Source organism: Hyaena hyaena, unplaced genomic scaffold (genome assembly GCF_003009895.1).
Source record: "Hyaena hyaena isolate Hyena2069 unplaced genomic scaffold, ASM300989v1 scaffold_1158, whole genome shotgun sequence".
In the NCBI taxonomy this organism is placed as follows: Eukaryota; Metazoa; Chordata; class Mammalia; order Carnivora; family Hyaenidae; genus Hyaena; species Hyaena hyaena.
The window spans coordinates 134,535-159,422 of NW_024081790.1; the positions used below are offsets into that span (position 1 = coordinate 134,535).

The 24,888-nt window shown below is 35.1% G+C and overlaps 1 protein-coding gene across 1 annotated transcript in view; it reads left to right on the forward strand.

The window, feature by feature from the left end:
- The window catches only part of CNKSR2 (connector enhancer of kinase suppressor of Ras 2), a gene marked incomplete at its 5' end in the record, with an annotated part of 194,760 nt that overhangs the window by 120,208 nt on the left and 49,664 nt on the right, over positions 1 to 24,888 (forward strand). Inside the window, 5 exons of the mRNA XM_039222554.1 lie at positions 9,688 to 9,736; positions 10,122 to 10,294; positions 13,286 to 13,359; positions 13,651 to 13,722; positions 20,226 to 20,293. Of these exons, the coding sequence (XP_039078485.1) occupies positions 9,688 to 9,736; positions 10,122 to 10,294; positions 13,286 to 13,359; positions 13,651 to 13,722; positions 20,226 to 20,293 (436 nt within the window). The remainder of the gene's footprint in view (positions 1 to 9,687; positions 9,737 to 10,121; positions 10,295 to 13,285; positions 13,360 to 13,650; positions 13,723 to 20,225; positions 20,294 to 24,888) is intronic.

Genomic DNA, 24,888 nt, shown 5'->3' on the forward strand with positions numbered 1-24,888 from the left:
TGAGTTCAATTAACAATGTTAATAGGTTTGAATAAAATTTGTTTGCAGTCTCATCCTTGTCTAACTTGGCTGATCCTTATTAACTTTCTGTACCTTATTTTCTATCTCATTTGCAAAATTAAAATGTTAACATGAGCCTTCTACTCATGAAAATATTATGATTAATGGTCACAAGAAAAAAAGAAAAACGCTGCAAATCTTTATTTTAATCCACAGAGCAGTATAACTTGCTAGTTAAAATTGACAAAAGCATGAAAGTTAGAAATTGATAAAATGTTTCCAGTTTGAATTATCTCCGTTAATTTATTTTTAAGTATTTTTTAAAAATTTTTTTAACATTTATTTATTTTTGAGACAGAGAGAGACAGAGCACGAGCTGGGGAGGGTCAGAGAGAGAGGAAGACACAGAATCTGAAACAGGCTCCAGGCTCTGAGCTAGCTGTCAGCACAGAGCCCAATGCGGGGCTTGAGCCCACGAGCTGCTAGATCGGAGCCGAAGTCGGATGCTTAACCGACTGAGCCACCCAGGTGCCCCTATCGCCATTAATTTAAAGTGTTACCCTTAATATCCTTCTGTTTTGTAGAATCTTTTCTTTCACATAGCAGTGTACTTATATCACACATCATGAGAGGTTTTTTTAAGTGAAAGTCATTGTGTCAGAAGCAGTTTTTCTTTACTCTCACATTGTTACTATGACTATAGAATACTTACTTGGGAGGCAGTATTGCCCAGAGTGATTAGGAGAACAGGTTTCAGGATTGACAGACCTGGATTTGAATTTTAACTGCCACTATCTCTGTGGTCCTGAGCTAGTTGTTTACACATTGTGTCTCAATTTCCTCTTCTTTAAAATGGGGTTAATGATAACCACTGTAGAGATTTATTATAAAGATTAAGATCAATAACTGATCTGGAGTCTCTAATACTATGCCTGACACAAAAGCCCTCAGTAAATGCTAACTATTGTGATCCAAGAATGACAGTTCCTATTTCCCAAGGAAACCCTTCTTAGCTACTCACCATTAATTACTCTTCTTCCCACCTTATCACCCCATAGGAAAAGTGGAATCACCTTATGGGATCCTGTATAAGATTCAGTCACTTCCTCCCTTCACAATCTATTGTGCACAGTATTCTTTTGATGGAACATTGATTCTGCCCAACCTAATGATTTTGACCTCTAGATTCCCCTTGCCAATTACTTCCCTTTTATTCTTATTTGACTGCTAGTTTATTAGCATGCTTAATGTTTTTAAAAACATTCTTATTATTTTTTTTTGAGTGAATGTGGAATCATTTTCAGTCAACATAAGTCAGGTTGGCTTTATTGACAGAACCCGGAGCAACCTGACCCCACTGTACTCATAGACCTTGTGTGAGAGTACTGTCTCTTCTCCTCCCCGCTCCCCGCTCACTTCACAGTTTCCCTCTCAAGCACCAGAATGCGAGGCTACCACCAACAGGAAATGTGTTCAATTCTATGCTGTTATTTCTTATAAGCAGAAGATTTCTTGATTTAATATTTAGTCCCATTAGCATCTCACCCCACTTACTTATATTTAGGCCTTTTTTCTGCAAATGGGCACTAATGAGAAAGTAAGGCAAAATATTTTTCTTTGTGAAATCTTTAAATCTCAAAGGCTATTCTTATTTAAAAATTAAGTAGGTGAAAGTAGCTATCATTTATTCCAAGTGTTTCAAATTGCTAAGCACCTTCTTTTCTTATGTATAAGAAAATAAGCTATTGGTTTGAGTAGTCACTGCAGAAATGTTGGAGCTTTGCATAAAATTACAGTAAGAGGAAGTTGCTATATTGCAACAAGACAGTATTTTGATTGCAAATTTTTCCATAAGTGTGGCAATTTGCAACTTGAGAAGAATTTAATAGTAGCTGAGCTTTCAAAATGTAACACAGAAACTGTCATTTTCTTCCACAATTAAAATAAGTGCTTCTGAAAGTTTCAGGATAAGAATGACCCAAATTACCCTCCCCCACAATTCCTCATCCAAAAGAGGGGGGAATAGAGTTTGAACAGAACATCTGTAGACAAAATGAAAGATAAATGGTCTTTTCAGGCAAATGTCTGAAAAAGGGATTTTATAGACAAACAGAATACTATTGCATGCATTGCCATGGTTAAGTAGAGGATCAACAATACTTTCATAATGGCCTTTTATTTTAGCACATTCTATTTTTATGGGTAGAATTATGATTTCAACACATCCATTCATAATTCATCATATTATTATTTGCATATATATCTTTTGACATAGATTTAATGTCCTTTTGCCAGCCACATCTTGAATTCAAATTTAAACTGTTAAGTGCACTAAGACTGTCTCAGTGCAAGTAATGCTAAAGGAGAGTGGATAAAAAGGAGTACTTCTTATCTACCAAAAGAAACAGTCTACTAAAGAATAGACCTGTACATGGATTACTGGAGAAAGGATGCCTACCTAGTTTATTTCCCCTGCTGAAGGACTTCTACAGGTTAAAACAATCACTTTAATACTTTAATTAAGACTACATGGGGGCAGGAGGGGGCAACTGACTCAGTCAGTTGGGCGCCTAACTTGAGCTCACTTTGTGATCTCGTGGTACGTGAGTTCGAGCCCCACATCGGGTTTGCTGATGTCAGCGTGGAGCCTGCTTCAGACTCTCTGTCCCCCTCTCTCTCTCTCTGTCCCTCCCCTGCTCATGCTCTCTCAAAAAGTAATAAACTTTAAAAAAAGAAGACTACATCCAGGACACCTGGGTGGGTCAGTCAGTTAACTGTCTGACTCTGGATTTCCACCCAGGTCATGACTCATGGTTTCATGAGTTTGAGCCCCGTATTGGGCTCTGCACTGGCAGCACAGAGTCTGCTTGGGATTCTCTCTCTCTCTTTCATTCCCCTGCTCATGGTCTCTGTCTCTCCGTCTCTGTATCTCAAAATAAATAAGCTTTAAAAAAAGACTACATACTTGCTCTTTACTGATGATTTGCTCAGCTTCCATTCATTCAACCAGTATTTATTGAGTACTTCCTCTGTACTAGGCCCTGTCCTAGGCAGAAGATTAAACAGTGCATAAAATAGAATTCCTCTTTCGTGGCATTTTTATGTGGAGGGTAGACTGGGTAATAAACAATAAATAAAGTATACTTTATTTTTTAAGTTTATTCATTTATTTTGAGAGAAAGAGAGAGAACATGAGCATGAGAGAGGGAGAGAAAGAATCCCAAGCAAGCTCCATGCTATCAGCGCAGAGCCTCATACAGGGCTAAAACTCATGAACCACTGCAGGATCATGACCTGAGACAAAATCAGGAGTCAGTCGGTTAAGCCACCCAGGCGCCCCAAAGTACTTTCATAATGCTGAGTATAGGGGCGACTGGGTGGCTCAGTTGGTTAAGCGTCTGACTTCGGCCAGGTCATGATCTCACAGTTTGTGGGTTTGAGCCCTGTATCGGGCTCTGTGCTGACAGCCCAGAGTGTGCTTCAGATTCTGTCTCTCTCTCTCTCTCTCTCTTTCTCTTTCTCTCTCTCTCTGCCCCTCCCCTCCTTCCACTCTGTCTCTTTCAAACATAAATAAAACACTTAAATATTTTAAAAAAGTAATGCTGAGTGCTAAGGAGAAAAATAAAGGAAGGAACACAGGAAGTATTGAGGGCAATGAGAATAACAGGGAAACCTAGGAAGAATTTACTAAAAAGGAAGCTTTTGAGTAATGATCTGAAGAAGATAAGAGAATAAGCCACTACAACATCTGGGCACAGAACATCTCAGACAAAGGGAACAACAAGAGTAAAGGCCCTGAAATTCTACTTGGGGATTCTACTTGCTCTAGGTACAGCAAGTGTGGCTGGAGCAAAGTTAGTAAGAGTAGGGGCAGGAGGCAAAGGGGCCAGGCCATGCAGGGCCTTCAAGGTCTTTGCAAGGATTTTGGCATTTGTTCAGAATGAAATGAGAAGCCATTTGAGAGTTTTGTGTAGAGGAATGACATGACTCAAATCATATTTTAACAGAATAACTCTGGCTTTTTGTTAAAAATAGAGAGGGTAAGAGCAGAGGCAGAGAGAGCTGTGGGAGATAGTTCAATAATCCAGGTAAGGGATGATGATGGCTTAAACCAGGATGCTACTAGTAGAGGTAGTAAGAAGAAGTCATGTTGTAAACATAAATTTAAGACAGAGTTTATATAGCTTGCTGGTGGATTGGCCATGGGATGTAAGAAAAGAATTAAGGATGACTTCAGTATTCCAGATGTGAGCCACTCTGGGGGTATAGGGTATGGAATTGCTATTTACTAAGGTATAGAAGACTAAGAGAGGAGCAGATTGGTTGACAGGTAGTGGATATCATAAACTCCACTTTGTATACATTAAATCTATTGAGTTAGGACACCTGCAGTTCAGCCAAGAAGTCCCAACTAATGATACAAAGTCATAATTTACTAAATGTCAGAGGGCATTATAAAAGATTTTATTGAATGATAATTTAGGAAATAAGATAAAAATACATTTTTAAGGCAGATAATCTTCACATATGTTTACAAAAGGAATCTATTTTGGTGGTCAATAAGCATTTAATGAGTTTATGCTTTAAATACACCCACACACTGTCACACACTCACCCTACTCCAAAGATAAAAGGATATGATCATGGTCAAAAACAAGATGTAGTCTCCAAGGACCAGAAAAAAATTTCTCAGTGATAAATGAGAACTAAGGCACATACTTGATAGATCCTGAGTCCTGAAAGAGGTAGAGATGGCTAGGAGCCTACCATAATGGGTATCAGAGAACAAATGAACTGCAGCTATTTCAGGAAATGGAATTGACTCACTGAGTGAAAGCAACTGGGAAAGCAAGCAGAGCTTCCTCACCCATGAGTAAGGAAGTTGAATGAAAAAACAGCCACTGACCAGAACTATGACTTGTACCTGGGCAATACTTTCTGAAACTAAATACAAATTATGGAAAATCCACAAAACCCCTTAAAATCAGTCTTGAAATAATAACAGGATGCCTAAGAGCAATGGATATTTAGGGCATCTAGGTGGCTCAGTCAGTTAACTATCTGACTTCTGCTCAGGTCATGATCTTGTGGTTTGTGAGTTTGAGCCCCACATCAGGCTCTCTGGTGTTGGCATGGAGCCTGCTTCTGATCCTTTGTCCCCCTCTCTCTTTGTTCCTCCTCTGATCATTCTCTCCCTCTGAGAATAAATAAAGAAACTTAAAAAAAAAAAAAGAACAATAGATATTAAAAAGAGCTAATACCGCGGCACCTGGGTGGCTCAGTTAGTTAAGCATCCAACTTCAGCTCAGGTCATGATCTCTTGGTCTGTGAGTTCAAGCTCCACGACAGGCTCTGTGCTGACAGCTCAGAGCCTGCAGCCTGCTATGGATTCTCTCTCTCTCTCTGCCCCTCTCCCACTCACAGTGTCTCTCAAAAATGAGTAAATGTTAAAAAAAAAAATTTGAAAAGAGCCAATACCAACTAGGTATCCTGGATGTATAAAATACAGTCCATGAAATAAACACTCTATAAATAGGATAAACTTTGGACTAGATACAGTAAGAAAGAGAATTGGGAAATTAGAAGACATCAGAATAAATTTACCTTAAAAGCATTGCAGAAACATGAAAGGATGAAAATATGAAAGATACACGGATGATATGTCTTTAGGGAAAAAAAAGACTGGTAAAGAAGACCATTTGAAGACCTAAGTCATGAGAATTTTGAGAAGCAAAGAAATAATACCTTCAAGTACAATACAATGAATGTGAAATAGGATTAATTAAAAGAAATTATAACATAGACCCTTCATAGTACAACTGCAGAATATCAGGGATAAAGAGAAAAATGTTTTAAAAGCTACAGAAAGACTAAAGACAAATTGTAACTAATGAAAGAGTAGCTACAGATGTCTTGAGAGTAGCAATAAATGTGAAAAGGAATCAAAGTAATATATTCAAAGTTCTGAGAGAAAATTCATTTCAACCCAGTATTCTATGCCTAGCTAAGCTATTGTTCAAGAGTTAAGGATTTTAATATTTTCAAACATGAAAATCTAAAAGAGTTTTGTGCCCATAGTCTTTTATGAAAGAACTTCTAAAGGATATACTTAAGCATGAACCTGGAAGAAGGATGATCTGAAGCTAATAAGAAAAATACAAAAATAAAATATATTATAAATTTTCACTGTCAGCAAAAAAGTATTCATCATCATGAAAGCAAAGATTCCAAGCCTCTGTCTCTCTTTTTTTTAGTCATAGCACTTTATTTGGTCTGCTCTGGTAGGTGTTATAGTCATGTGTCTGCTGGTAATGTCATGCTTATGTTAAATTTTTCATGATGTCATTAGAAACTGAAAAACAGCGATACCAGTGAAATATTTGTCACTCAGAATGAATATTTCCATCAGTTTTACTAGAAAAGACTACACACAGGATTATAAATTTGCACCTCAGGAGTGCTTAATCATACTGTTGCTGATGGTATAAGAAAACCTTCACTGTCAGGAGCTTATTTATGCATATGAACAATGAACAGTCTTTAATATAAGTTTGTAAACACTCTTGATTATGAGGCTGTTTCAGAGGTCCCCAAAATCATGCACATGTTCAGTTAGTCACTAGAAAGATTCATGAGAGTCAGCATGTAGTTCTGCCAGGATTTACAGCAGTGACACAGCAAAGATGTATAGTTAGAGCAGGAAGGAAAAAAGACACCTATGAAATCTGGAGAAATCTATATGCATAGGCTTCCTATGCTCTCCTTGTGACAGATCATGCAGAGTACACTCTCACCCAAGCAGCAGAAATGCAGTCATGTGTATAGTGTCTCTGCCTAGGGAAGCACATTAAAGACTCAGCACTGAGGGATAGTATTGGGTTGGTCATGTAGACGTCCTCTGTCTAGCAACTACAAAAATTCTAGATTCCTGAAAAGAAAACAGGTGTTTAGTCCATGGGCAAAGCAGTCTTCTTGCTTAGTGAATCTCATGTCATTTTAGGTAACTGTTCACCAACCAAGTTCCCAGATGCCAGCTGAGGTTCAGCCTTGCAAACAGACCCTTCTAAGATAGCAGCCTCAAACCTGCTGTATTAACTCTTTTCTGCAGAGGCCTATTTCCATAGCTATAGTTTTCACTGTTTTTTCTTATGACTTTTAAAAGCATATACAGTTGACCCTTGAACAATGCAAGTTGTTCACTTATATGTGAACTTCATGGGTCCACTTATATATGGATTTTTTTTAATAAATAGGAAAAATTTTGGAGATTTGTGACAATTTGAAAAAACCTCACAGGCAAACCACATTACCTAGAAATACTAGAAAAAATAAGAAAGAGTTAGGTATTATTGTAAGAATATAATGTGTATTACATATAACATACAAACTATGTGTTATTTGACTGTTCACATATTGGTGAGACCTCTGGTCAAGGGTAGGCTATTAGTTAAGTTTTGGGGGAGTCAATAGTTATAGGGTTGGTGCCCCTAACCCCCACATTGTTCAAGGGTCTACTGTATGTAAATTAATTTTTTTACTTTAGGAAATGTCATTTCGCTTAAACAAATAATAAAATCTCTCTTAAGATAATTTCATTCTTATATATATAATATATACAATAGACATCTATGGCTTTGTTTCTTTGAATGTTGGATAATTCTATATTGTGTGCCTGGAAGTTCTTGGGTTTCAACAATATATACACTGATTATACTCTGTAATCACAATCAGTATGAAAATATATTTATGGGGAAAGAAAAGATAATCTTATTAAAAAGAAAACCTGGAGAGCATAAAATATGTTTTTGTGTAGATTTTAAAATGGACCTCCAGGATCTAAGGAATAACATGCAAAAGGCATAGGTGGTACCTTCTATAACTCAGTTCTTTCTAGCTGTCTTTTGTCCATGTAGCTTCCTAAAAACAAACCACCCCCATCTTTGTCATTTTTAAAAGTAATCAGCAGTAAGATTATAATGACTACTTGTGGAAACACAAAAGGAAAATAACCATTCAGTAATTTTACAGCCAAACAATTTAAGGAAAATCACCATATGCAAATTACCTATACTTAAGCACACTAGCCTGAGTTATTATTTTGGAGCAAAGTGCACTCAAGAAAATCAACACAGCATAATGAGTTTTGTCTTTTATGTTGTCACTCCAAAATTGATTATGAATTTCCGTAGCCATGTATCTTGCAAAGTTTTGTAAACACACACACACACACACACACACACACACACACACCACGTCCATACATGTTTCTATTGCTTTGACACTTGGGTGATGATTTCTGGGTTACACTGTACATCAGCAAACTCTATGCTACTTACATTTAGGACTGGTATCCACCCATGATACCATATTCATAAGAATTAAGTAAACCATACACAAAAAAAGAAAATTGCTATTATAAGTAGAATGTTATTTTATGGATAAAGATACCAAACAAGAAAGTATGTCACAGAATACAAATGTATTGCATAAAACCAAGACCAGTGAATTTTATGTAAGCAAAATCCATTTACCTCTTACAGGCATACCTTTGTAAAGAAAAAGAAGATTCTGGTACCTCAAACACATTTCGAAGGAGGATCTGTGAATTGAAATTACACATTCTATACTCTGTTAGTTAGCTAATCATATGAACACAATTAACCTTCTTGTATCAGTGAACAACAATGTAGCTTAGTAGACTATCTGGCGGAAAGCAGATTTATAGTCCTTGAAAGCTGGACCAGTCAATACAGCTGTGGGTTTTTCTATTGAGACATTAAGCTTTTCTGGTAGTTAGCATGGAGTAGACAGGCAGATTTAACTAAGATGGTTATTTAGTGAGGCAAGTTTAATGGCGAGAGCATGGCTCAAGGGAATATAATGGTATCTCATGATAACTGAGTGAGAAAAAAAGAAATAATAAAGGCACAAAAGGGTGGTAAGGTTAATGAATTGAATGCCTCAATGAAAATTTGCTAAAAATTACAGGGTTGGAACTATTCAGCTACATAAAATGTAGGTAATGGAAGCAGTGGTTGAAGTCTGCTTAAGATAACAAACATGGTAGGGGAATGGGTAGCTGAGGAGAGGAGAAGTAAAGATCACTGGAGATGAGGGACTGAGGAGCCAGGGTAGTGACAGGACTTACATGAAAATTAGTTACCAGTAATAGCGACAGAAGTAGGTGTGAGAAGAAAATATTGATTCAAGTGCTGCAATATTTAGCAAGTGAGGGGGAGTGCCTAGGAGGATCAGTAGGTGCTGGTGGCTTATGGAAGAGAATGAATTTCAAAGTAACAAGTGTAGTCATATTTGCCTGACTACTTCATAAGACTTTCTGAGAATCAAATTAGATATTGCCTGAGAAAGCACAATAAACCCCTTAAAAAGGTGTAAAAAGTAGTACTGTGTTTATATAAGAGCCCTGAGTTTCACCACAGCTTTATGCCCTGATTTCTTTGCCTACAAAAGAAAGACAATGATAAGAATCTGTCCTGCTTAATGTGAGATTAGAAAGCTAATTGCCATGATATATATAAATTTGTTTTGAGTATTTGGAAACAGAAAGTCCTTTCTCTGACCTGAGTTCAAAGTCATTGTTCAGCTCATGAGAGTTCTTAGCAGCATGCTATCACTGTGGATAGCATCTGAGTATCAATTAACATTCTTCCCTATCTTGGATTTCAGACATTTCAGCAGTCCTCTCTGCAACACAAATCAAAGAAGAAAAACAAAGGTAAGGAAAGGAAGTGAAATACATAGCTGCATAGTTTGCACAAGCATACTTCACTCATCTCCTTTTGCCTGAACCCATCGTGGTTTGCAAGAGCACAGCCCCCTAGCAAAAGCTTCCAAGACCAGCTTCTCCTTCTATTGTGATGCTAGGGGTACCTTTTACAGTAAATGGTCTCAACAGGGTTTGACACTGGGATTACACACTTCTGATTACATTGCATGTCACTTATGTGGTGGGGGGAAGGTATTAAAGATTTCCATAGTTTTCTATTATGATGCAATGTAAAAATAAGAATTTTTAAGTACCCAGACTTATTTTTATGAGCTATAGATTAATCTTCTACCTTCACATTCACATAAAATTAAAAGAGCACTGTTATCTTTAGGTCCTATAGCTGGCAAGAGCAAAAGACGAATTTCTTGCAAAGATCTTGGACGAGGGGACTGTGAAGGTTGGCTTTGGAAAAAGAAAGATGCAAAGAGTTATTTTTCACAGAAATGGAAGAAATACTGGTTTGTCCTTAAGGATGCATCCCTATATTGGTATATTAATGAGGAGGTAAGTAAGACAAAACACGTTTTGTTTTTTGTTCCATTTTCTATCTTTAACCCAAAGGATCACCATTTTGAGACTTAGATTTTAAAATCATATAACCACCTTAATGCTAATTCAGGAGAGTTCCACTAGTTATTTTTTACTCTGCCTTCTTACAATGATTGCATTTTGGGAGTTCTGGAAAGATATCTGTCTCAGTTATTCTAATGTGGCAACATATCTGAAACAGATAAAATTCTATGTATCGAATTAAAAATATCAAACTAATTCCAGCAATAACTTAACTAAAAGGATTATACATGGAAATTTGAAATAGATTTTTAAATGTCTCACTTTTGTTCAAAGTTTTCAATTTTTTTCTGTTTGTTTTTTGGGAAGAAGTCCTCTAGTAATTTAAGTAAATTAATATCACATGAATTTATTTGTTTTTCTTAAAGAGTACATGAAATAGAATACTAGCTTTGAAAACCTGGAAGTATTCATTTCATTTGGCCCAATTGAGGGGTAGGGTGGGGAGTATATGTAATATATTTAAATTGTTCTTATGATTTCCTGTTTCATTTGCAGTAGACAGATCTTTATCCAGAGTAGTTATATCATAACCTACCACCTATCACAACGCACAAGAGTATACCTTTTTCATTGATTTTCTTTGACTCTGCATTTATTTTCATTCTTTTGCCATAGCATCTATCGTTTACCTTATTAAGCTCTTTTTTTTATTTTATTTTTTTTACAAATAGTTTATTGTCAAATTAGTTATTAAGCTCTTTTTTAAAAACAATTTCTATTGTTAACTTGTTTTCTCAAAAAATGTACATAGTTTAATATAGTGTGCTGACTAGTCTTACAGGAATACTATTATGTTAAGGTATTCATCGATTTGCATTTGAATATTAATTTTGGAAATATAGTTTAACAACATAATTATGGTTATGATTATAACATAAAATATGTAGAGGAGTTATATTTGTTTTGATTTAGAGAATAGAATTAACCCATCTGAATTATTATGCATCAATTTCCTCATCTGCAAAGAAGAAGAGTGATAATAGAGCCTAGCTCATTGGGCTATCATATGGATGAAATGAATCAATTCATGTAAAGCCCACTTAGAACACTGCCTGACATACACTCAATACTCACTAAACATATGCTTTTAGTAATATTTTTCAAATTGAATTCTAATTTCATTTGTAAAATCTTAAATTAATCTTTTGCTGTTTAATACAAATGCCTATGTTATATAAAAGGATTTGGTTATTTTCTGCACTTTTGATATTATTTGTGCTAATCACATAATTACCTAAAAAATCTTCTATTTCACTAATTCTATCTTATTTTAGATACAGGAAAAAAAATTAATTTTTTTAATGTTTTATTTATTTTTGAGAGAGAGAGAGACAGCATGAGCAGAGAAGGGTCAGAGGGAGAAGGAGATACAGAATCCAAAACAGGCTCCAGGCTCTGAGCTGGCTGTCAGCACAGAGCCTGACACAGGGCTCGAACCCACCAACCGTGAGATCATGACCTGAGCCAAAGTCAGACACCCAACCGACTGAGCCACCCAGGTGCCCCTAGAAAACAATTTTATCAACATTTTCATTTAACATATGTCAAATATTTTTTATATGCCAATCAAGTAGTATCCAAATATAGTCTTTGTTTCCTGTTAAGGTCACTTGTATATTTCTCTGCCGTATGCTATATTATATTCTTTTAAAGTTTAAGTGATTAAAAACTGGGCCCTTTTTTATTGAATAGTTGCTAACTTTTGATCAGATTTGTTACTGTGTTAGCCTTGTGAGAAGTGAGTGAATAATTCTGTAGTATACACTGTAAGAATTATTTAGTGTGTTTTTTTAGGAGAAATCCCTCATCACACCATTATGGGAATATCATATCTATCCCCAAAATATTTTAAATTGTTCAAAATATAGAATTTTTTAGTTAAAGACATCAAGGTTGATATAACAGAAATCAAAGTTGAAAGAGATTTGAGAGTATTGTATTTATTTACCAAGATTGGAAAAAATATGCTCAAATTTTGAAAAATATTGAAAAAGTTATAATACTCCCTTTTTTATAACACAACATTTCAGTCACTATTAGTAATATCAGATTTTTATTAAGTTTTACATTTATACATACATGCACATTAAAAGAATTGAGAATCTGGTTTTTTTTCTTTGAGGTTAGCAGATGGGGTATAATCTCACTTGAACTTGTTATATAAGGAGCCATTAACTGATACAGCAAAGATCAAAAGGTTTGGGAGAGTAAAGTCTGAGGAACTTGGTGATGAGCATGAAAAGGACAACAATGAAAGGATTTAGCCAAGGGTAGTTAGTCTTAGCCTAGTTGGAATAATTTGTATCTAACATAAGATTTTGGATAATTCTCCTATCTTATTTTTCCATCCCACGTGAGAGAGAGGAAGATTTTTATGGATTTCATTCAATTTTCCAAGTGAAAAATGATCTTTATATATATAGCATGTATACCAAGTTGGATATTTAAAGATCAAATTGTTTCATTTATAAAATCTGGAATATATAACATAGTTAATAATTCTGGTTTGATAAAAGACTTTTTGGAGGCAGAGAAGGAATTGAATTAGTAAACATCCATATATTTTTACATCTGAACATTAAAAATGACAGAAAATTGTGAATGTTGAATGTGGACTAAAGTTATTTTATATGTTATAAAAGCATATATACATTCTGACGAGAAAATTACTTATAAAATGTTTCACTTTGAGAGTTTAAAGAATTTTCTATTTTCATTCTAATATAAAAAGGATTTTTCAGAATTTCTCTGTGTATCTTAATTTGTACTATTTGAAATGTTCAAAATATATCTTCAATTTAATGGAATATAACAAACAAGAGTGGAACTCTAATCTCTCAAATGTCAAAGGTGTAGTTGTATAGTATTATCAGCTTCAAACCTTTGTATATAACACCCTAAACAAGAGTGTTGCCTCTTTAGGATGAAAAAGCAGAAGGATTCATCAGTCTGCCTGAATTTAAAATTGACAGAGCCAGTGAATGCCGCAAGAAATAGTAAGTTGATTTTATTTGGGGAGAGGAAGAGAATGGAAGGGTGTTTTTTTTTTTTTAATTTCTAGCTTTTAAATCATAGGTCACTTGTCTAATGCTTTCAAATTGAGGTAAAAAGAAAGCAGTTTTGTTGGCAGGAAATTGAATTTTTTACTGATTTCTGTCATCATGGCAGAAGCATTATATATGTGAACTCAGGTTAGATGCTGAGGTAATTTTATCTATAAAAATTATTTGGTTCTAACTTATTTTCCAATTTGAAATAAAATAAATCTACTTTGTTTCCTTTTGCAGTGCATTCAAAGCTTGTCATCCTAAAATCAAAAGCTTTTATTTTGCTGCTGAGCATCTTGATGATATGAACAGGTAAAGTGTTACTTAAATTTCAGAGTACTTAGAAAAATCAGTTAGGCTTAGAATTCTAAGTTTTCTATATTAATGCTTACAGAATAATGTCACAGTGGTAGAGCAGTTTAAAATAAAATGGACTCAGGCATAGCTGCATGTAGCCATACCTAATTTCAAAGAACAGCATTTTAAAAGTCAAAATAAACTTGTTGACTATCAGGTTTAGCAAAAATGTGCCTGAATCCATATATTGACCAAAACTCCACTGTAAAAAAAAAAATTTTAAGTCCATTTCAAGATATGTCTTCAAATTTGTTCCCAGGTTTTGGGGAGGGGGGGAAGATACATCAAAAAACCTGACCCTTTCAAGTGCAGGGTATTTATGACAGAACATCTCAATTATTGTCCTAAGCAAAGTTCGTATTTCTTTCTGTCACCTTTCTTCTATCACTGGACAAGATTATACAGCCACGTGATTAGATGGCTACATGGCTGGGGCGCCTGAGTGTCTTAGTCAGTTAAATACCCAATTCTTGATTTCAGCTCATGTCATACATGATCTCATGGTTTGTAGGTTCAAGCCCTTGTCAGGCTTGAACCAACAAGCACAGAGCCTACTTGGGATTCTCTCTCTCTCTTTCAAAATAAATAAAGTTTAGGTAGATGGCTACATGGTTATTTGGAGCTGCGGGGGTAAAATATATATATATATATATAATACATATAAATAAATATATATAAATATATACATTTCCATCGTCTATAACATTCTGCTTCAGATTTCCCACTTTAGCATTTATGAATTTGATTCTCCCTTTTCCTTCCTTTCCCCTCTCCCTTTTATAGGTTTATAGAAATTAGACTTAAGATTCAGATGTTTCCTTTTAATAGGTCTTTAGCAGGCAGTACATATTACATGTATAACTTGCCAACACTTAGGGAGAGGCAACATAGCATAGTGATTAAAAGCATAGACTTTGGAACCAGACTATCCAAATCCCAGCTCTCAAACTTACTAGCTGTGTGACCTTGGATATAGAACTGGACCTCTTTATGCCAGGTATTGACCTCTTGAAAAATGGACGTAATAACAATCTCCACCCAAAGGACTTTTGTGAAGAGCAGATGAGCACACATAAGGGGCTTAGAACAGTCCCTGCTCAATTGTAAGTGCTATGTGTTTGCTAGCAATGTATATCCCTTTTATATTTACCTTTCTTTATGTGTCTCCAAAAAATTAGTATCCAGATATTTTAAAGCACAAAGCTGAGCAACTTTATAAATGTGCTTGAGTACACTAAATGAACACTTAATATACTTTTATAAATGATCTTGGTTTTTTGACATTTGGGAGTACAGGCATGGTTTGTCCAAAGCAAGAAGGATATGAATACAAGGAAATGGCAAACCAAAGTGTTGAGAACACTTGATAAAATGTTTTATTGTTAATAAGGAAACTGAGTCTTTCTTGTACTTCCCATAATCTTCTTTTCATGTACATTACCATTCTTGAAATTTCACACTAGGCGATTGGAATTTGGAGAGCTTTTCCTCCTTAAATTTTTCTCAAAATGAAAATGTTAATTCACATGCTCATGGGGTAGGGAGAGGTTGTGATACTCTGTTTTTTGTTTTAATAATTTCATAACTCTCCTGTTCTAGTTACTCACTATGTATTTTGTCACATGTTGAGCACGGTGCCTTTGGGATGAATACAAAGGGTTTACATCATGACCAAACAGAAAATAAGTGGTAATAATGAACATTATCCTATTTTACAGGATGGATACACTAGAACACAATCACCTCTAAGAATTAACGTAATTTAATTATTCATGAAACATGCTAACCAGGGTCTTTTTTAGGCCTAGAAAATGCCTTTTTATGAACTATGAAACCATGCCTGGCCTCTGTTCCCTGCCTTGTTTAGCAATAACTTCAAGAGTTGTCATGTCACTACTCTTCCCTAATAATTCTATGGATATATCTGGTTCAGGATATTGTAGAAGAAGCTAAAGCAAACCCATGTGTTTCATTTTATTGTTTTTTCCAAGAAATGAGTCAAAGTAAAAAAGTGAATCTGATCAAATATGTCATCTCCACATCATACATTTAAGAATGCTGTTTTATGTAAGCCTTGCTATGGTGTACTATAAACTTCAGAATTAAATTGTCCTGAAATACTGAATTTTTTTAAAACTTTAAGTATAATGGACTTTTCTCTTTTCTTTTTCTTTTTTTATAATCATAATCCCAATGTCTACTTTCAATAGGCAAGTTCTTAAAAATTACTTGTTAATAGATGGGAGGAACGTCAGTGCTATAAATAAGCAGAGGATTAATGGTGGGAGAGGTCTCCTCCAAAGATTTTGTTCAGGAAACTGATTGTTACATAACAGCAAGATAATCTGGGTGTTGGTTCATTCTATATATAATCTTCTAAAGTAATGTACCTAAGTCTTCAGAGATTTTAAATTTATGATATTAGGCTAATTATAGCTATAAGCTTTATCTGGTTATTTCTTAATTTCCAAAGCACTGTCATATGTATTTTAAAAATATAGTACAAGTTTTGACAAGACCTATAAAGTAAATTTAATTTTCTTAAATAAAAATCTCTGTGTATGTATACATACACACACTTATACATATACCCTAATTTACATGTACCTATATATACATAATATACATATAACCAAATATATGTGTATATATACACATATACCCAGATATATGCGTATATATACACACACATGTGGTGTATATATATATACACACACACACACGTGAAATATTAAAATCTCACCTTCTATTTTTTGACTGTGAGTTTGATTGTGAGGTAATTTGCAAAAACACTTTTGAGGCCCCAACCACCATCCGTTTCCTCCTCAGAAATGAGCATTGAGACATGAAAAAAAAATTTTGCCAGTCTTTGTGAAATCTGTGGGAAGAAAACAAAATATCGTGTTTCTCAAGTATTTTGAGACTTATTTACTGAATGCACTTGGCCTATACATTCCTTATCATGTCAGCACTTATGTCTTCATAATTCTGAGGATTCGCCCATTTCTATTTGGCATTTACTTTTTAGACATTTTTCCCATAGTTCTTACTCATTTTTTGCTCTCAATACATTATTCTTTGTTAGTTATTGATAGCTTGTTGTCTTATTTTAAAACATCAGAGACAGGCTAAGGTGCTACATGTGGACTTCATATCAACGCCCTTCCCCATCACTAAATTCAGTGCTTGTATCCCTAACCACCTCTTCTTAAATTAACTGCCCCTCCATCCCTACCACTTTTGACTTTCTAATTTTTTACCTTGTTATTTTTGTAAATGACATTGGACACTACTTGACTTATGTTTATTTGTATTCCTGTTTATTATCCGATGCCCTCACAATGATGTAGTCTCCTGTGAAGGCAAGACACTTTGTTTTGTTTCTCTCTATCCTTCATGTTTAGAATAACAGTACCTTGCAAACATAGGTTCTCAATAAATATTTCTTGGCTCAGTTAATGCATATATATCTGCTGTTTATAATGGCCTATAAATACCAAATTATACTGCAGCAAGTGTATAGGTAAGCCTCTTCTAGCTGAGGCCTCGAGGACAAGTTTACCCAAGACAGCACCAATTGTGTAGTGTTCACCCTTTGGTCCCTAACACACTGGCCTGAGTTTATCTACATACTTTCTGAAGAGTTTTTATCATGAACAGAATTTTTTGTCCTTTTTAAAAGTAGTCTGATTTTTCAATTGTCTTATGACATTTAGCAATTCTGGAACTCACTGAAGGCAGGAATTATGTCTTATTCAATTTTGTGCCCCCAAAACATAGCTCGTTGTTCAGCATATAGCAGGCACTTAGTAAATTTGTTGAACTGAAAAATCAAAGAAGCCTTTTTTTAGTTTCCTAATTCATCCCATAAAGACCTCATTGTTCTTTAAACTTCTGACAAAATGAAATTGCAGTGATATTTTTTAGAGTAGTCAATATGAGGGGTGCTGTTCATCGTTAAGCATCTGACTTTGGCTCAACTCATGATCTCACAGTTGGTGAGCTCGAGCCCCACTTCATGTGAGCTCATGACCTGCTTAGGGAAAAAAACAAAAACACAAAAAACACAAGCCCCAGGTGAGCCCCACTTCTGTTTCTCTCTCTTCCCCTTGCCCCTTGCTCACTTGCATATTCTGGCTCGCTCGCTCGCTCGCTGTCTCTCTCTCTCTCTCTCTCTCTCTCACTGTCTCTCTCTCCCTCCCTGCCTCCCTCGGAAAAAAGGAGGGGCACATGGGTGGCTCAATCATTTAAGCATCAGACTTTTGAATTTGGCTCAGGTTCCTCACAGTTCCTGGGATCAAGCCCCACATCGAGCTCTGTGTTGACGGTGCAGAGCCTGCTTGGAATTCTCTCTCCCTCTCTTTCTGCCCTCTCCCCTGCTCATGCTTTCTTCCTCTGTCAAAATAAATAAATAAACATTAAAAAAGAATAATCAATATTAGTTACTGCTTTAAAATCCAACAATATATGTTCTTCTAGTGCTATTATCATCATTTTCACCGCAAAAGGGCCAGGCATGTCTTTCCTAAGAGTGCTAAGATTTGTCTTGTAGTACAAATTCAACCCCATTCTCGCTACAAATGACCTATAGACTGAATTTCAATTTTGACCTTTTTACTAATGATTAGAGTCATTTTTTAAAGGTTATTCATCATGAAATTGACTTATTAGCTTATAATTTGTAATTTTCTGAAGTGGGTATACACTATGCTACTCAATTTATTTGATCAATCTTTATTTTATTTCCTTTCTGTTCACCTCTCTTCTTCACTTCCCCAGCATACTTGAGGTGATAATTACATTGTAGGTTTTCTCAAAATAAAGTTGGGCTTTAGGTGGCTTATTCTTAAAATTAAAGTTTAAATTTCTGTAGATGTGATTTTGTCAATTAGAGACACAACTTTCTTCCCTTTCAAGATATTCTGTCTGTTGCACAGTTAATACTACTGGGCATAAAAGATGAAATATATGAGTCACTGTAAAAAAAAAAAAAACATCATCTTCCAATTGACACAAGAGATAAGCTCTTGGGAGAAAAAGTTCTCAAACATGATTTTTTCTTAAAAATATATTTTGATCAGATTATTACATAGTTTAATGATGTTAACTATACTATTGATTCCAAACTTAAGGTAATTTGGAAGAGGGGTTTTCCTTTTCCTTAATTTCTGATTTGGGAAAGCATACATGGATCATAACTCAGAATAGACTAATGGGAAATTGTCAGGTTAATTTAAAAATTTTGTGATTTGATCATCTAGAGCATTATAAAGAGCTGGAATAATGAACACAGGAGAAACCTGGTGGGACAAAAGCTAGAGATTGAAACACTGGAAATAGAAGCACTACTGAGAAAGGAAAGAAATAAGATTTATTTTTAAGTTACTATTGTTCATGGATATAAGTTTTCAGGATCTAAATAGAGGTTAAAATTACATTTGCTCATTTTGTCTTTAGAAAACCAAATAGCCTTGTATTTAGAGACAAATTTAGAAAGTACTCCCAAAATGTGTTTCCTCCTGGAACCTTAATTTTAAATAACTTTCATCAAAACTAATATTTCATAGTGAAATTTATTTTGACAGGCAAGTCCATAACTTTTTTTTCTCATCAGTATGTATTATATATTATTAAGTATCTGTAAAAGAGCATTTGTTCTGAAGAAACAAACAGCAGAAATATTTGGAGTGCTTCTAAATTTGGAACAGCAGAATTGATAGGGCTCTGATCATCTTAAAACCCTCTATATTACAGATATTAACAGGTTTGTCTTAGACTTTTCTATCAAAATAGCATCTTTAGTGTGGCAGCAATTTATACTACAGAAAATTATATAGCTCACTGAAAGCTCAGTGTGTCAAGAGTAGCAAAGAACACCAGTTTTACATAGAATTATTTCATATATTCTTAAACATTTTAAAATAAACATTTTTATTAAGTTTTTAATTTTAATTCCAGTATAGTTAACATACAGTGTTCGTTTTGGGTGTACAATATAGTGATTCAACAACTCTGTAATTACTCAGCAGTCATCACCACAGTGCTCTCCTTAATCCCCATCACCTAGTTCACCCATCTCCCCACTCACCTTCCCTCTGGTAACCATCAGTTTGCTCTCTACAGTTAAGAGTCTGTTCCTTGGTTTGTCTCTCTTTTTCCGCCTTTCATTCCTTTTGTTTCTTTGATCCCACATAGGAGTGAAATTATATGTTATTTGACTTTCTCTGACTGACTTACTTCATTTAGCATAATATACTTTAGCTCCATCCATGTTGTTGCAAATAGCAAGATTTCATTCTTTTTTATGGCTGAGCAATATTCCATTGTGTGTGTGTGTGTGTGTATATATATATATATATATATATCACATCTTCTTTATCCTTAATATAAATATTTTTTAAAAGTAAAATATATGAAATTCAGTTGCAATGCTACTGATTTTAATATTTTTTTTTCAGGTGGCTTAACAGAATCAATATGCTGACTGCAGGATATGCAGAAAGAGAGAGGATTAAGCAAGAACAAGGTAAAGGAATATTTTTTTACAGTTGTGAGGTTTTTGTTTTGTTTTGTTTTGCTGTTATCGTATACGGTGATTCACTATTATCAGTTGAGTGAAAATGCATATATCAGGCTGTGTGTTATTTTTCTTCTGGGCACTTTGAATCCAAGCAATAGCATCTTAAAGGTAAGGTTTAGTAAATTAAACAGATGGGGAATAAATTCTCAAATTTTTGCAGCAGCTGATGTGGAGTTTGTTGCTGTCTCTCTCAGTCTGTTTCCAATGGAGGATAAAAAGCTTACAAATTTAAAAATCTGTAAATGGTTCTAAATATTGACCACAGTCCAGGATCCTTGTTGGTGAGGTTTTTTTTTTTTTTCTCTTTAGTGATTTCATAGATATTTAAGTGTACTTTTATGCAAAGAGCTCAGATGGATGATTCCTCCTTCCATAAATTATCTTAGTTGGTTATGTTCTTCAGTTCTGTTACTCTGTAATTCTGTGATTTTATGGAACGTGCCTCAGTATTGATCTCAGATTTACAAAACACAGTGTCATTATGCAGAATATATGTTTTATTGAAAGCTGTGGTCACCATTCTGAAGTTGCTTTACATTTCCCAAAAGTGTTTATTGTGCATCCCTTGGAAGCATCAACTTTTTGGAAATCTTTTGAGACTTCCTAAAGCTAAAGGAACTCCACAGATTGATATATATACAAACTTATTTCTAGTTGTGTCTCCACTGGGCATAGCCTATTTGTTTATGTGGAGATTCTAAAAACCTTCTGTTCCCTCTCAGAGTAAAACCTCAGCCAAAACTTTTCTAAACATCTAAAAGCTAAAGGTTAGAGAGATCTAAAGTAGATATCCAGATCCCAAAAAATCTGTCAGCAAATGTTTAGAGCAATGGTTGGCAAACTTTCTGTGAAAAGCCAAATACTTAATAATTTAGGCTTTGCAGGCCCATAAGATTTCTGTCTAAACTACTCAACTCTGCTGTTACAGTGCTGGACTCTAATAAAGCTTTATTTATGGACAGTGAGATGGAACTCCATATAATTTTTTACATTTCACATAATTATTTTTCCTTTGATTTTTTTTACCCACTTAAAAATGCAAAAACTGTTCTAGATCTACAGGCCATATAAAAATGGGTAGAGAGCCTCATTTGACTTGTAGGCAGCTAAGTTTACCAACCCTTGGTTTAGATCCATGGGTGAGGGAATGGAGATGAGTGGAGCAGTGAAGGGTGAGGACTTAGGGCAGGAAGATTTCAAAGAAACAGCAAAACATGGTTCTTGTCAATAGGAATATATCATCTTGTTGAGGATCTCAAAGATACACACTTGAGGAGCACCTGGGTGGCTCAGTCGATTGAGCATCCAACTCTTGCTTTCGCTCAAGTCATGTTCTTGTGTTCGTGGATTCGCTTCTGGCATCAGGCTCTGTGCTGACAGTTCAGAGCCTGCTTGGGATTCTCTCTTTCCCTCTCTGCCCTTCCCCCTACTCAAGCACTCTAGTGTGCACACACACTCTCTCTCAAAATAAATGGGTAAACATTTTTTAAAAAGAAACACACTTGGAATTGCTTAAGAAACATTGAAGTGCAGCAGAAAAAAAAATTAAAGAACAACATAAAGTCAATGAGTACTAATGGTTGCACAATGTGCAACTGATTTTTTAAAAATGTGCTAAGTGGATACAAAATTTAAAAAAAAAAAACTGGGAAAGAGGCAGACTTAATGAGGAAATAACTTGCAAGAGAAAGTGATGAGTGAGGCTGATGTAAAATCAGCAGTAGAGAGAAAGAGAAGGTATTTTATTCAGTATGAAGTGTTTGTGTAAAGCCTTCAACTAGCATGCTGATTAACTTAAGGTGAAATAGGCACCTGTCCTGCCTGGAATTACACTGAATTTTGTAGAAAAGATACTTGCAATATAATACAGAAAATGAAATGAAAGAAAGTACAAATCAAGTTCTGTGGAAATTAAGCTGGAGAGATTCCTTCCAGGAAGGGAATGGGGAAAGGCTTTATGTTGACTCCATTATTTGAACTCATTCTCACAGAATGCAAAGGAAGTAGATAGGAAGTAACAAAAAGGGGTGTCTGGGTGGCTCATTCAGTTAAGCGTCCACCTTTGGCTCAGGTCATGATCTCACAGTTCGTGGCTTTAAGCCCCAAGTCAAACCATGAACTCTCCTGTCAGCAGAGCCTGGAGCCTGCTTTGGATTCTGTGTGTTCCCCTTTCTCTGTCCCTCCCCTGCACACACTCTGTCTCTGTCTCTCAAAAATATTAAATAAGCATTTAAAAAAAGGAAGCAACAAAATAAAACATTCCTGGGAGTGGAAGTACCATGGATACTTCCACAAGTAAGGTGAGAGCAGTCTCCATCAAATCAGGGTGCACAGGCAAATCCCAGCCAGGACTATGGGGTGTCATGCCAGTTATAAAGCCACATTTGTTTGTTGTTTAAAGATTATTTAAGTTTATTTAAACTTTTGATGCTTCAACTTAATTTATAACTTTTAACTTAAAATTGCATTAAGACTACTAAAAAAATGCTAGCCTTCCTTTTTTCATTTTTTAAAGGCATAAAACTGTCTTATAGGTACATACAGGTTTGTTTCTGATTTTTTTAATACAAAAATTAAAATATAGGCAGTATACTGATAGGGAAATGAATCTTTGAAAAAATTCAGTTTTCATAAATAAAGAATCTTGAATTCTCAAGCTTAACTTTCTTATCACTTTGAAGTTTAGCATGGTCTTGATTTTAGTGAATTTTCTTTGTACGTGGTATTATATAGCCAAATATCATTAAGGAACTGGTGAGTTATACTATACATGCAGATTCCAATACTATTCAGTCCATGGATTCATGATACCCTGGTCTGGCATGTAAGGATATATGTTAGTGCCTTCTGGAGTAGTAGACCTTCATTGGCAGATGCTAATACTTAACAAGTCATGTCTCTCTTGCTAGCACAGTGCCACCAGAATCTCTGAAATAAATTTGGTTTTCCACATAGAGTGTGTATTTCTCAGGCACTCTAACATAGTTCAGAAACATACTAGTCTTCCTACCTTCTGCATAATTGGGTCTCATGGTATTCTATATGGAAAGCAACTGGATGCATGTGTCTACTCCACACTACTGTAGAATATTTGACATCTTCTGAGTACTGTTCTCAGTACTGAAGTTAAACTTCATACAAAATATAGCTGGTTGAGAGTTGGGAATATTTCACAAACATGCAAAGGAGTAACTCCCAAACACTGTTTTCATTTAAATATGCATTTTATTTAAATACCCATTAAATACAGCTTGGAAGTGACTTTTTCACTGATTTAAATAAAAGTTTAATGATTTGATATCTTTAGCTACAGAAGTGTAAAGGATGTGGGCTTCTCTTTGATTATTTGTTGTACTTAGAGAAAACAGGGTTACACTAAATTACCACCAAAGATCACCATTTGGCTAATTGCCTGTTAATCATTTTTCTATATTTTTCCACCTTTAAGTCAGACTTTCATGACACATTATTTTCAGTCACACAACGTCTTCCTAAAGCTTTAATCACATAAAAATGAATGAAATACATTGTATTTTTTGGTAGTTATAGATGAAAAAGTCATTTTTCCAAATTGTCCTTTTGTATCAACATGAGAAGAAGGTGAAAATCTTCCTGTTCTATTGATGGCACTGTTTATTCATGATTACTTACTTATAAAATTGAATATCACTGCAAGAGACATTAAAAGTATCCTTTGGGGTGCCTGAGTGGCTCAGTCAGTTAAGTGCCTGACTTCGGCTCAGGTTATGATCACACGGTTTGTGGGTTCGAGCCCTGTGTTGGGCTCTGTGCTGACGGCTAGCTCAGAGCCTGGAGCCTGCTTCGGATTCTTTGTCTCCCTCTCTCTCTGACCCTCCCCTGCTCATGCTGTCTCTCTCTCACACACACAAATAAATAAAAACATTTTAAAAAATTAAACAGAGAAATAAATAAATAAATAAATAAATAAATAAAAGTATCCTTTTGTGCTGAATAGAAAGCTAAGAAAAATAAATTAATTTCCTCATAGAATTAAAATAAAACTATTTCAGCCTCTTGAGCAAACAATATGCTTGTAATTTTCCACACAAAGCCAAAAAAGCCTGACTGAATTTTCTATGTAGGTTCTTCTCTGTCATTGCCCTCTCAAAGACATACAACTTACTGTGAGAAATAATGAAGTTAATTTACAAAGGGGAATTTCAGTCTTCACCAACCCTAGAAAACTATAGATTGATGGTACTTTTGAGTAAGCCAAAAATTACATCCAGTAGTGAACTATAATTCTTCCTAATTTAGCTGAGGGGGAAAAGAACAGAGAGAGAATCACCCACATCTGTCACTTGTAGCCATAGCTATAGAGATCTTGATAAAATGGTGATCATCTCCTTCTCAGCATGCTGATAAGGACCACTTGAGGTGCTAATTCCTTGAGACTCCCAAGATATCAGTACAGAGGTCAAGGAGAAACTCAACACAGGTGCCAGAGTTTCAGGAAATAGTGGGAAGGGTAAGAGCAAAGTGATCTTGGCAAACTACTGCTTGGAGTTGGGATGGGCTGG